General features: G+C 39.5%; 1 protein-coding gene across 1 annotated transcript; it reads right to left on the bottom strand.

Annotated features, from left to right (window-relative positions):
* Positions 1-1230: 1230 nt before the first annotated feature.
* LOC125117492 (putative olfactory receptor 9A1) lies at positions 1231-2949 on the bottom strand. The gene is given in 2 exon segments (XM_047763391.1): positions 1231-1909; positions 1911-2949. Coding segments are annotated over 2 exon segments (945 nt in total). The 5' UTR covers positions 2346-2949; the 3' UTR covers positions 1231-1399.
* Between the last annotated feature and the right edge of the window lie 11652 nt (positions 2950-14601).

The following is a 14601-nucleotide window of genomic DNA, read 5'->3' on the forward strand; positions in this document are numbered from 1 at the left end:
AACCATAAGATTTGTTTCGAAATCTGTGAGTTCCATTCCTTCACTTAAGTCTTCCAGATTCCAGTCATCAACCCTGTTTTTTCAGAGTCAGGAAGGTCAGCTCCCTTTTGCCCCTCCCTCTCCAGTGAGGTCAGGTTATACATTTATAATGTTGGGAAGGCTGTATGGTGTGCACAGCTCTTTGACCTCTGCTTGGCCACAGAAGAAAAGCAGAAGTATTCATTGGCCATAGTGATGTGACAGGAAGAGCGGCTGAAGTGGGCAATTAGAACAGAGGCGTGTGGACAAGGAAGCTAAGAGTAGAGCTGGAAGACAGCCGGGTAAAGCTGGTCTCAGCGGGGGGAGGGAGTATGGAAGAGTTACCCACAAATGAATCTGGTAACCACAGAAAGTGAAACCCGAGAAAGAATCCGTGAAGGACCTGGGCGAGCAGGACCAGAGAAGAGAAGAGAGAGAAGAGAGATGGAGGGCACAGGTCAGGACTGAACAATGGGAGGAAGGTAGGGAGACGTGACCGGGGGGCCACCTCCTTCTCTGTCCCCTCTCCAACCACCCTCAACCCAGAGACAGAGCAAGGTAGTTCTCGTTTGTCATTTTAGCTGCTGGAATCTGGCTCCCTTTCCCCCCCATATTTGGAGCTGGCATGATGATGTGAGTGATGCCAGAGAAGAGAATGCCTCCCTCCAAGACCTTCCCTCCACACCCGGAGAAAGTCTACCCATTAGAGACCTCTCAGTATGAAAACACATCTGGCCTTGAGGTTGGTAGGGAGGCAGGGTTGTGGAGTGAGCTGTTCTCACGACGATCAGCTAAGAAAATCTACACAGACATACAGTCACTGCTGGACCATGGGTCGGGAACCTCAGGAAAGTGTGACTTGACATCACTCGTGGAAGTCATACAAGGAGCTTTAAGCAGTGAGAAATCAGGGAAGCACAGGACAATACAGGGTAAGAGACCCAGCACCTAGACGCAAACAAACATTGCAGTCAGCTCTCAGAGAATGAATTACACATTGCCTTGCTTTTCTCACTCAGTGCTCAAAAAATCACACATTATTTTGTGTATTTATATTTAAACTGTAGGTTTATTCTGTGAGATTCATTTTAAGATTAATAACATTTTAAATAATTGATTTAAATAATTATTAATTAATTAATTTAAAGATTAATTAACAGCCACGGTAATGTGTATAAATATATATATCCAATTACAAATGATAACGTGATATCCTATGTAGGAATCATCCAGTTATAAATTAGAGCATTGTTAGTGCCCCACAATTCCCTCAAAGATCACAACCTGTCTGATGAAGAAAATGATCATTTCAGATCGGAATTAGTGCTTTCAGATGACTCAGGCCCAGGACGATGAGGCCGCGATGGTCCTTAGGACAGAGCTAATCCTTGAGGAGTTGACAGCAGCGTTTCAGGACATCTCTAAAAGCCTCTACGAATTGGTCGTTCCGGAGGGTGAAGATAAAAGGGTTCAGAAAAGGGGTCACCACTAAAACCATCAGGGACGCGACCCTGTTGTACTCGGCTGCCTGCGTTTGCTTGGGTTTCACGTAGAGGAACAAGCAGCTGCCGTAGCCAATCACGACAAAGGTGAAGTGGGAGGCACAGGTAGAGAAGGCTTTCCTCCGGCCCGACGCCGAGGGGATCCTTAGGACGGTGGAGACGATGTAGGTATAGGAGACAATTGTGGGGATCAAAGCACCAACGATAATGAAAACAGCCATTAGAAAAAGAATAAACTGTGTGAAACGGCTGTCATCACAAGAGAGTCTGAATAGCTGCCCTCGGTCACAGTAAAAATGGTCCAACACATTTGATTTGCAGAAGGTAAGGTGAAACGTGGCATAGACTGGCCAGATTTGAAATAGGAACCCAAACACCCAGGACACAACTTACCACCCAGATACAGGTGTGGCTGCTCATAATGATGCTGTACCTCAAAGGGTTACAGACAGCCACGTAACGGTCCACAGCCATCGCTCCCAATAATATAAACTCCGACGTCCCCAAAGAGAGGTACAGATACAGCTGTATGGCACATGCGGTCAAGGATACTGCCTGCATCCCAGGAAGCAGCAAGCCCCGCAGCATCAGGGGGACGGCCACGGATGTGATCAGGATCTCTAGCACAGAGAGGTGACCCAGGAAGAAATACATGGGGGACTGCAGACGTTTATCCACACAGACTGTCACAATGATGAGCGTATTTCCCATCACTGTCACTGAGTAGAAGAGGATGAAGGTGGCAAATAATACATGGCGTAAGTCCTGGGAGCCAGGGAAGCCTAAGAGATAAAATTCAGTAGCACTAGTGTAATTCCCCAACATTTACTTTTGAGTGCTTGTTCCTTCTGCAACCTAGAGAGCAAAAAAGAGATAACATTGCCACTGACCTCAGACAAGTAGAAACGGTTTCAGGAAAAGAAAATATTCCCCTCCTGTTGAGAGCCTCCACAACATGACCAGGAAGGGTTCACACTCTACTCTTCCCTCTACATAGTCAGTGCTAATTATTTTTGAGAATATACATGATATATGGAGAACATGAAATCTGGCCAAGAAGATGAGCCCAGTCACCGATGCTATACCATAGGCAAGAGGGTATCTGACCAGCATGCATGACCTGCATCTCTCAACCCACTGGGCGTCCTGCCTCCTCCTCTGCTCTGAACAGCCATCCAGGCCACCTCCTGACAACTGTGTACTCCTGGGTACCGCTACCTCCTTCCATCTGCAATGGGATTACCTGTTCCACTGAATGTATTCTGTCCTGGGAGTCTGCTCCAGTATCACATCCTACCTAGAGCTGGTTATGTGTTCATTTTGTTTTTCATGACATAGAGTCCATTTGTACCACATTCATTTGGAAGATTTTCTTTATGTCTCTCATCGCTACCCTTAGTGGGCATGGGTGTTGGGATCGCTGTGAGGGTTTTCTGTTAGATACTGAGGGCAAGAAGAGAGTCTGCTTCAGTCTGCTGGTCAACTAGCTGCTTAGCTGAATTACCACTTTCTTCCACTCTATTCTTAGGAGGGAAAGTCCGCTTTGCTTTTCTCTTCAAGGAACGTGTCTTCTCACAAAAGGCAGCATAACCAGCACCTGGCTTTAAAATAGGAGCCTCTCTCTCCCAGATTCCAATACCAATAATCAGCAGATTCACAGGAGGAAGGTCCAGAGGAGGGCATGTGAGGAGCTTCCATCCTCAGCTTCTACCTGTCCCACATCGACCTCATGCTGGGACTTGAAGATAAGAGGCTAAATATCCAAAAGCAGCGTGCCCTGCCTTCAAAACCCTAAACACAGCAGGGAGTCGGGGCCACCAAATGGGAACTCTGGGTCCAGCCCAGGCCCTCCATATAAGTGGCCATGGTCTCTAGAAAGTTCACAGAGTCTCCCCAGAGCCAACGGCCCTTCTGCAACAAGGTTTTTCCTTCAATATAAAATGAGAAATTAAAGAACTAGCTGTCATTATTATGAAAGAGACCCAAGGACCCGAGCCCCTTAGGCTGTCTGGGCTCATTGCTCATTTCCTTCGGATCGCTGCTCAAATGCCCAAGCTCAGGGAGCACTTCCCATCATCCTCTCTAAAAGAACACACACTAACTACCCTTTCTTTTCTGTCTCCTCCCAGCACCTATTTTCCTCCTTAGCACTCATCACCTGAAACTATATGTTCACTTTTTATTTCCAGTTCATAATACAAGCCTCATGGAAGAAGAAATTTTGTCCTGCTTGTTTCCTGTTTCTGATACCTCATGAATATTTCTGAATAAACTCATCAATTAAGGAAAGAATTTATGAACAAAGTCTATCTAGTCCTGGCTTTGGCCAATTCTGAAGCAAACTCACCCTTCTGTCTTCACTAAAACACTGCTCTGTCAACATGCAGTCCACTCTCTGGAGATTCCTTAGGAAAGGCAATTGAGTAACAGGGGTAGGTTTGTTAAGAGAACGCAGTAGTCTGCCTTCCATAATTTCTGGTTAGCCAGGACCAAAGGAAAGGCAGAGAGGGGGGCTCCCAGCCATAGCAAGGAGCTGAGCCCATGTCCAGAACTGGGTCAGGGAAGGGCTGACTCTGCCCTCCGGCAGGAGGATTTGGAGATGAGCCCATCCACTCTTCCGCTCCCCCAGCCCATTCATCAGGCTGGAGATCTCCTTGTTCTCGACAGCAGCCAGCCCACACCTTCCCACCCTGACCTTCTCCCACCCTTCCCTTTGCAGAGGGAAACTCCTGAAATATACAAAACACACCTCCAGAGAGAGGGACTCAACTGGAACTCAGCTGACGAGCGCTGAGCAAATTCTGTGGCTAGACTACATGGCTACTGTCTTTACCCTAACACTGCACTTAGGAACAATCCAGTAATAATAGTCCTGTGGGGAGCCCAACGGTCTCCTTCTGATGCTCTCCTTCCTTCATTTCACCAGCGTGCTCCCAGAGAGTATTTGCTGAGGAACTAGATTTGTCCAAGTTCAGGGAAACCCTAGGGATGCAGTCAAGGGAAAGCCAGAGAAGCTTTCAACCCTCCTCTCCTGAGGCTAATCAAATCTTAGAACTCTTAAAAGTTTTTTGGTTTTTTTTAATGGGCAAACTTGTAATCTCCCTTGTCAGGAGTCTCTCAGCACCCAGGCTGCCATCCTCCCAGGCCCCAAATCAGTTCCCCCCACTTTTCTGTGCCTCCCTCTAATTCCATTTAGCCCTCCAGAGCCTAAGCCACCCTCAAGAAGAAGACACCACACACTATTCCAATACATGTATCAGAACCCCAGAGGCCAGGAATGTGCAAAGGCCCTGAGCAACACCGAGGAATATGCAGCTCCAAGTTCCTGTGCCTCTAGGGAAGCGAAACAAAACAAATCCTGACCTAGCTGTCAGGATTCTGGAAAACATTCAAAGACTTATGGCAACCAGGGAAACACCAAGTTGAGAAAAAGCCCACTTAAAAAGCTGGAAAGCTTCGTGGTGTTTTTATTCGCCCTTGCGCACACTCTCCCCAGCTTGGCAGCGATCTTGAAAATGATGATGTGTGTTCCCAGTAGGGGACCCCAGGCCGTGGTTCTAGAGGAATCACAGCTGACTTTATTTACAAAGTATTGTGTGCGTCTGTTCTTACCTGGTCAGGGATACCTGAGGACCGACATAGGTGCCTGTCTTTATTTCACCTCACAGAGAACCCACTGAGGGGAGAAAGCAGTGGGCATTGCTCACACAGCTTTTTGCTTACAAAAACCTGCACTCACTTGGGGCAAAAGATGATCATTGAGACATACAACAGACTATCTAAAGCCTCAGAGGAAAGCTGGGGAAATTTTCCCTGAGAAATAAGGCAATTTAAAAGCACCCTGTATACTGGAGAATTTAGAAAACCATATAAAAGTAGAGTGCTAGATGCAGGTTCAGAAAAGACCTGAGAAGACCCTAATATTTTACTTTAAGTAGAATAAACTCAGAGAGATTCATACCCAGGCACATTATAATCAGTAAAAAGACAGAGACAAAGGTGGAATCCTTAAAGCATCAAGAAAGAAGCACCTTGTCACATGCAAGGAATCCTAATGAGATTAACAGTCAATTTTTCATCAAAAATCAGGTGGTATAGAAGGCAGTGAGGTGCGATATTTAAAGTCTTGGGGAAAAACTGTCAACCAAAAATTCTGGATCCAGCAAAGCTGTCCTGCCAAAACGAAGGAGAAATGAAGATAATTTCAGGTAAACAAACACTAGAGTTTGCTACCATTAGACTTATTCTAAAAGAAAGGTTAAAGGGAGTCCTTCAAGTTGAAATAAAAGGACACTAGACAGGAATCTGAAGATATAAAGATCTCCACTAAAGGTAACTACATGGGCTCAAATAAATGTCAGCTTCAATGCATTTTTTTTTAATTTTCTACGTAATTTTAAAAATAAATGCACATATAATTACAAATAAATCTATTTTGTTAGGCCTATAATGTTTAAAGACGTAACTGTGACAACATAAGAGAGGGCAAAGGTGCTCTACAGAACTACAGAACAAAATTTTTGCGTGGTATTGAAGTTAAGTTGGTATCAATTCAAATCATACTCTTATAAATTTAAGATATTAAATATAAGACCCTAGGTAACCAAAAAGAAAATATCTAAAAATGAATACACAAAGGAAACAAGAAAGGAATCAGAAAACTGACTACAAAGAAAAGAACAACTAAACAAAAAAGAAGTATGTAATGGAAGGAAATGGAGAAATGAAGGAAATAAAAGAGTAAAAATGTTTAAGACATACAGAAAACAAATAACAAAACCCTAGAAGCAAGTCATTCCTTATCAGTAATACTTAAGATGCAAATGGATTAAACTCTTTAAATCAAAAGGCAGAGGCTGGCAGAATGATTTTTTTTAAAAAAAAAACTAATCCAAATATATGCTGTCTACATGAAACTCACTTTGGATCCAAAGACACAAATAAATTGAGAGTGAAGAGAAGGAAGAAGGTACTCCATACTAATATTAACCAAAAGAGAGTTGAGGTAGCTATTCTAATATCAAATAAAATAAACTTAAGTCAAAAAGGGGTACAAGAGACAAAAGACACTGCGCACTTTTTAAAGGTCAATACAGTAAGAAAACACAACAAGTGTAAAAAGTCTGCTCAAACAACATAGACTCATATGATGCAAACACTGACAGAACCGAAGAGAGTACTACAGTACGACACGTACATTCAACAGCACATGTTCAATAACAGACAAAACATCTAAGCAGAAGAAAATCAGTAAATAGAGACTTAAACACCAGAAGAAACTAACTAGGCCTAACACACATAGTTCGCTCTTCCCCAAAAATACAGAATACACATTCTTCTCAGATGCACATGGGACATTTTCCAAGATAGGTCAGAGGTGAGTCCATAAGTCTCAACAAAGTTAAAAAGATTTAAATCATAGGAAGTATATTTTCTAACTATAATAAATGAAACTAAAAAAATCAATGACAGAAGGAAAACTTGAAAAGTCACAAATATACAGAAATTAAACAACACATCCTTAACCAATGAGTCAAAAAAGAAATTAGAAAATACTTGGAGGTAAAGGAGAATAAAAATAGAACATGCCAAAATGTATATAATGCAGTAAGGACAGTGATAAGAGGGAAATTTATAGCTATAAATAACTACTACATTTTTAAAAGGGGGAAAATCTCACATAATCTAACTTTATACCTGAAAGAATTATATTAAAAAAAAGAGTACACTAAATCCTAAACTAGAATAAAGGAGGAAATAAAAATTAGAGTAGACATAAATAAAACGGAAGATAGAAAAGGAATACAGTAAATCAACAAAATCAAAAATTAGTTGTTAAGATCAACAAAATTGACAAACTTTACATAGACTGACTTGTTAGACTCAATTTACTAAAATTAGAGGGGAAATAGAGGCATCATTATCTGTTTTGCAGAAATAAAAATGATTATAAGACAATGAACAACTGTATCCAAAACTCTGGATAAACTAGATGAAATAACCTTCTAGAAACACACAACCTACCAAGAGTGATTCTCTGTGAAATAGAAAATCTGAATAGACCTATAACAAGTAAACAGGTTAAAAAGGTAATCAAAATCTCCACGAAAAAGTCCAGAACCAGATGGTTTCATTGGTGAATTCTACAAAACATTTATAGAATTAACACCAATCCTTCTCAAACTCCTCAAAAAAAAAAAAAAATAGAAGAGGAAACTTTAAGAAGAAACTTCATTCTATAAGGCCAGCATTATCCTGATACAGAGCCATATAAAGACATCATAAGCAAAGAAAGTAAACAACCAATATTATTTATGAATATAGGTTAAAAAATCTTTAATAAAATATTTAGCAAATGGAATCCATCAGCATCTAAAAGGATTTGTGTGTGTGTATCTTTTTAGGGCTACACCCGCAGCATATAGAAGTTCCCAGGCTAGGGGTCGAATCGGAGCTATAGCTGCTAGTCTACACCATAGCCACAGCCACACCAGATCTGAGCTGCATCTGCGACCTACACCACAGCTCAGAGCAATGCCAGATCCTTAACCCACTGAGTAAGGCCAGGGATCGAACCTGCATCCTTATGGATACTAGTCAGATATGTTTCTACTGAGCCACGATGGGAGCTCCATAAAAGGATTATATACCACGATCAGGAGGTCTTTATCCCAGGAAAACAAAGGTGATTCAACATAAGAAAGTTAAAGACTGTAATATAGTACAGTAACAGAATGTAAAGAATCACATTACCATCTGAACTGATATAGAAAAGGCATTTAATAAAATCCAATATGCCTTCATGATAAAAACAGAACACCAGGAACATAAGGGAACTTCCTCAACATGATTTTTGAAAAGTATATTCACAAAAAAACTCCTCAAAGCTAATACTACCCTCAGTGGGGAAAAACTGAAAGCTTCTAGTGGAGCTAATTAGCTCCACTAATATCAGGAATAAGACAAGAATGACCACTTTGCTGCTATTTCACATTGTACTGGAAGTTCTAGCAAGAAAATTTAGGAGAAAGAGTAAAAGAAAAAGGAAAGGAAGGGAAAGAAGGAAGAAGGGGAAGGAGGGAAGGAGGAAAAAAGGAAGGAAGGAGCCAAGAAAGGAAGGAAGTGAGGGAAGGAGGGAGGGAATGAACTAAAGACATCCAAATTGGAAAGGAAAATACCGCTGTTGAAAAGCAAAGCCTGTGCATTTATTAAGCAATTAATATTAATCATGGCCACGTGGGTTTATTTCTGAACTCTCAATTCTATTCTATCGGTCATGTATCTATCCTTATGCATGTACCACACTGTTGCGATTATTGTAGCTTTCTAGTAAGTTCTGACATTGGAAAGAATGAGTCTTTTAACATTATTCTTCATTTCAGTATTGTTTAGGCTATCCAGGATCCTTGAGATTCCATGCGAATTTACGGAAAAAAAAAAAAAACTGTTGGAATTTGATAGGGACTGCTTTGCATCACTAGGTTAGTTTGGCTAGAATTGCCAACTTAATAGTGTTATGTCTTTCAATTCATGAACATAGTACGTTGCCTCTATTTATTTAAGTCTATTCTTGTATATGTAAGGAATTTTTTTAATGATCTAGAAAAAGATGAAATGACACAACAAACTTTGTTGGACAGTGCTTAGACAGGATTTACTTGAGGGCAAGTCCCTCAGAGGATTTATTAGCCCTTGTAGCTTTCTTGTGGATCTTTGGAATCTATATATAGGATTTTCTATATATAGAAAGAATATAGATATATATAAGAATATGTCATCTGTATATTTTCTATGTGTAGGATTGTGTCATTTGTGAATAAGAGTTTTACTTTTTCCTTTCCAATCTGGATGTCTTTAATGCTCTTCCTTCCTTCAGATTAAAGGTTACTAGGGGCTGGGGGCAGAGCATTATTGCTTAATGAAATATTAACCCTTTACATTTTCTTTTTGCTTTTTTAGGGCCGCACCTTCAGCATATGGAGGTTCCCAGGCTAGGGGGTCAAATCGGAGCTGCAGCTGCTGGCCTACACCACAGCCACATCAATGCCAGCTCTGAGCTGCGCCTGTGACCTACACCACAGCTCACAGCAATGCTGGATCCTTAACCCACTGAGTGAGACCAGGGGTTGAACCCACATCTTCATGGATACTAGTTGGGTTAGTTACCGCTGAGTCACAGCAGGAATTGCCTAGATTTTTTCCTTTTCTGATGTTTTCTGGGTAGTAAGTTTTCTTGAATTCTCTCTACTACAAAGGAAGCAATAAAAAAAATATTTATGCAGCTGTGGAAGGAAATGGGGAACTGCATCAAACTGAATGATTCCTCTTTTCTAAATAGACAATTTTTTTTTCTCCCAAGTTGACTCCTCATCTATACTTTGATTTTTTTGGAAGAAATCATCTTCAAACCTCCACTTGATCTAACTGCTCACGTGACTCAGTCATGTATGTGTGAACTGGTACTTTCCTTTTTTTTTTTTTTGTCTTTTTAGGGCCACACTTGCGGGGCACATGGAGGTTCTCAGGCTAGGGATCCAATCAGAGCTTATAGCTACTGGTCTACACCACAGCCACAGTAGCACGGGATTCGAGCTGTGTCTGTGACCTACACCACAGCTCCTTAACTTATTGAGTGAGGTCAGGGATTGAACCCAAGTCCTCATGGGTGCTAGCTGAGTTTGTTAATCACTGAGCCACGACAGGAACTCCTGAACTGGTACTTTCTTTTCTTTTCTTTTCTTTTTTTGTCTTTTGTCTTTGTTGTTGTTGTTATTGTTGTTGTTGTTGCTATTTCTTGGGCCGCTCCCGCGGCATATGGAGGTTCCCAGGCTAGGGGCCCAATCGGAGCTGTAGCCACTAGCCTACGCCAGAGCCACAGCAATGCGGGATCCAAGCCGCGTCTGCAACCTACACCACAGCTCACGGCAACGCCGGATCGTTAACCCACTGAGCAAGGGCAGGGACTGAACCCGCAACATCATGGTTCCTAGTCGGGTTCGTTAACCACTGCACCACGACGGGAACTCCTGAACTGGTACTTTCTATTCAAATCTTCTCTTAGCAACTCTGGGTCAGATAAATACACATTCTGATAGGACTTGGGCTAATCTGCCTCAGCTGTAACTTCACCCTCAAGATTATTCTCTGTTGACATATTAAGTATTTTTAAAGCAATAGCTTTAGAAACCTTTAAAAGGTTACAAAAGCAAGCACGTAAGTGTTTTTCCAAAAGCTCTTTTGGACACACTCTTTTTCAATAGAGCATTCTTTCAGCCCAGAAGGTGACAGTGCACTGATTAGGACAGGTCTAAGTCAAGAGATGATCCATATCTATAGTTTTTCTTTTTATTTAACATTCACATGCTCTAGAACGTGCTAACCTCACTAATCTCTCTGGTCAGATATTGTGCCTCCCTCTTTCACTTTTAAGGTGGATGCTAGTCAGATTAGTTACCCATGGAGCCATGATGGGAACTCCCCATTTTAACCATTTTTAAGTGTAGGGTTCAGTACTATGAAGCACTTCACACTGTTATACAATGAATAACAGAAATCTTCTCATCTTCCAGAACTGAAACTCTGCACCTACGAAACAACTCCCTATTCCCCTCTCACTCCAGCCCCTGGCAATAACCATTCTACCTCCTTCTCTATGAATTTGACTACTCTCATATAAGTAGAATCATACAGTATTTGTCCTTTTGTGATGGACTTACTTAGCATAAGGTCTTCAAGTTTCAACCCTGTTGTAGCATGTGCCAAAAAATCTTTTTTTAAGGCTAAGTAATATTCCACTGTACATATATACCACATTTGTCTGTTTCTCTGTTGATGGGCATTTGGGGTGCTTCTACCTTCCAGCTGTTGTGAATAATGCTACTATGAATATGGGTATATATATATCTCTCTTTGAAATTCTACTCTCAATTCTTTTGAGTATATACTCATAGGTGGAACTGCTGAATTACAGGGTAAGGTTATTTTTAATTTCTTAAGGAACTACCCATATTGCTTTCCATAGGCTACACCATTCTACATTCCATCAACAGTGCACAAGAGTTCCAATTTCTCCACATCCTTGTCAACATTTATTGCCTGTCAACACTTTTTTAAAATAATAGCCATCATAATAGGTGTGAGTTGGTCAGTAATTTTTTTTAAAAAGTCCAACTAGAATATCTTATTCCCCTGCTTAAAATTTTTCCAACACATTTCATTGCTCTTTAGGGTAATTCTCCAATCCCTAGGAAACCCTTCAGTGTTACATGGTAATATGGCCCCTTCCACGTCTTTCTCATCTCATACTCCCACTTTTTTTGGTGTCTATTCCCATGGTATGTGGAAGTTCCCAGGCCATGGATCAAACCTGTGCCACAGCAGTGACCTGAGCCACTGCAGTGACAATGTTTGATCTTTAATCCACTGTACCACAAAAGAACTCCCCACTTCTTTGCTTTCTCTCCTCTAGAAACCCTGATATTCTTTTACCTCATTGACCAAGTTTTGCTTCTTCCTCCTGCCTCAGGACCTTTGAGGCATACTCTTTCCTTTATTGTAAATGTTTTCCCCCTTCCTACCCAGATTTCTTAGTTAACTTTTACATCCTTTAGCCTCTAATCAAAGGTCATTTACTAAGAAGGAAGGCTTTCTCTGATCCATTCTGTTAATGATTACTGCTGGTCCTCCACTCCGTATTGGAGGAGAGATCAGGAAAAAGACAATTTTCTTTTTTCTCACCATTATATTCACAATCCCTGGCATGTATTAAGGGCTCAATAATATACCTTTGCTTCTCTTTAACTATAAGTGAGGTTAGGCATATTTTAATAGTTTTTAAATCCATTTGCATGTTTCTCTGAAGACCTCCCTCTTCACATACTTGCTATTTTTCTGTTGGTTTGGTAGAGTTTCTCTTAGGATTTTAAATAGATTTTTGTATACAATAAATATCCTCTTTTGATCTAATACGTATTTGAAATATTTTTCATAGTTTGCTATCTGCCTCCTAATTTTGATTATGCTTTGCCATAATTTTTTTTAGAATTACACAGTATTATCTTTCAATCTTTTCTTTCGAGTTTTGCGCTTTGCTGACAAAGTCCCCCTCAAAATTATGTTCTTTTTTTTTTGCTAAATGTCTACTATGGTACTATTTTTTTATACTATGAGTACTCTTTATTGACTCCTTTTTTTCTTTCAGGTTTTTCTTAACTAACTTTTGATATTCTTATAAACAGAGATAGCAATAAACTTTATAAATTTCATAGCCATTTTAAACTTTCTGATGATGAGCTTTTAAAAGTTCAGTGCAAAAATGTATGCCTTTTGTTTAACATACATACATTCAATCTATTTCTTGCCAACTGAGTTATTTATTACTATCATAATAAATTATAAGAACATTACCTTTATCCTAAAGGAGTACTTTAATTTTGACCAATAAATAATAAATATAAACTAAAAAAAAATCTTTAAAGTTTAAGGTACCTAATATTTAATACTAGTGAAAACAAGGTCAAATGATTTAAAGTCATATGTAATTTACTAGCAAATCAAATTTAGTTACCAGAGCCTCCTGAATCTAGAATAGTGTTCATTACTAGTACAAAATACTGTTTTGAAGAGAATAATTTATGAATAATGCATTGTCCTGGATGATATTTTAGGACCTACAAAGTCTCATAAGACTCAAAGATATCCCTGTAGAAATTGCTTCATTTTGACACATAACAGATGCTAAATGAATTTTATCTATACATCTTATTATAAACTCCATATAGATAAGAAAGCTAAATGTAAAATTAGAAAACAGAAACAAGAAAAAAAATTTTTCCTTCATAATTTGGGAGTATGGAAAGACTTTCTCACTGTGATATAAAATCCAGAAGCATAAAAGAAATGATAGATAAATTTTACTACATAAATTTTTTTAAAGTTTAACTTTTGCCTATCAAAATGACTTTAAGCAACATCAAACAGAAGACAAATATGAAGAAAATATTGGCCAATTGTATCACAGAGAAAAAGCTAGTCTCAATATATAAAAGGCTCTTAAGGAGGAATAGAGAGACAAGACAGAAGAGCAGAAGGACTCAAGCTCCCCTCCTCTCAGAAAAATACCAAAATTACAACTAACTGTTAAACAGTCATTATAAAAATAGACTAGAAGTTATCAAAAAAACAACAAACAAACAAACAAAAAACAAAAAACCATCTCATACCCAAAGACAAAGAAGAAGGTACATTGAAGAATTAGGAGAGGAGCTTCTGCAATATAAGTAATCACATACATGCCTGGTAGGTGACCCAAAGCCTGGAAAATAACTTTATCTGAGAGGCTCTTGCCACTTTTTTTTAGGCAGCATAGTTTTTAAGTCCTGGCCATGGCAATAAGAGAAGAAAAAGAAATAAAATTAATCCAAATCAGAAAGGAAGAAGTAAAACTGTCGCTGCAGGTGACATGCTACCAGAAAACTGTTAGAGTTCATGAATTAATTTGGTAAAATTTCAAGATACAAAATTAATACACAGAAATTAACTGCATTTCTATATACTAACAATGAAAAATCAGAAAGAGAAATGGGGAAACAATCTCATTTACCATCACATCAAAAAGAATAAAATAACCAGCAATAAACTTACCCAAAGAGACAAAAGACCTCAAACCTGAAAACTATAAGACACAGATTTAAAAAAATCAAATATTACATAAACAGATGGAAAGATATACTATGCTCTTAGATTAGAAGAATCAAAATTGTCAAAACGGCTATATTACTCAAGGCACTCTACAGATTCAAAGCAACCCCTATCAAATTACCAATGGCATTTTTCAGAGAACTAGAACAACAAATTTCAAAATTTGTATAGAAACACAAGAGACTCCTAATAGCCAAAGCAATCCTGAGAAAGAAAAATGGAGCTGAAGGAATCAGGCTCCCTGACTTAAGACTATAGTACAAAGCTTTAATCATTAGAATGGTATGGTACTGGCACAAAAAACAGAAAGGCAGATCAAAGGAACAGGACAGAAAGCACAGAAATAACCCTAAACACCTATGGTCAACTAATCTATGACAAA

This window comes from Phacochoerus africanus, chromosome 16 (assembly GCF_016906955.1).
Source record: "Phacochoerus africanus isolate WHEZ1 chromosome 16, ROS_Pafr_v1, whole genome shotgun sequence".
Lineage (NCBI taxonomy): Eukaryota > Metazoa > Chordata > Mammalia > Artiodactyla > Suidae > Phacochoerus > Phacochoerus africanus.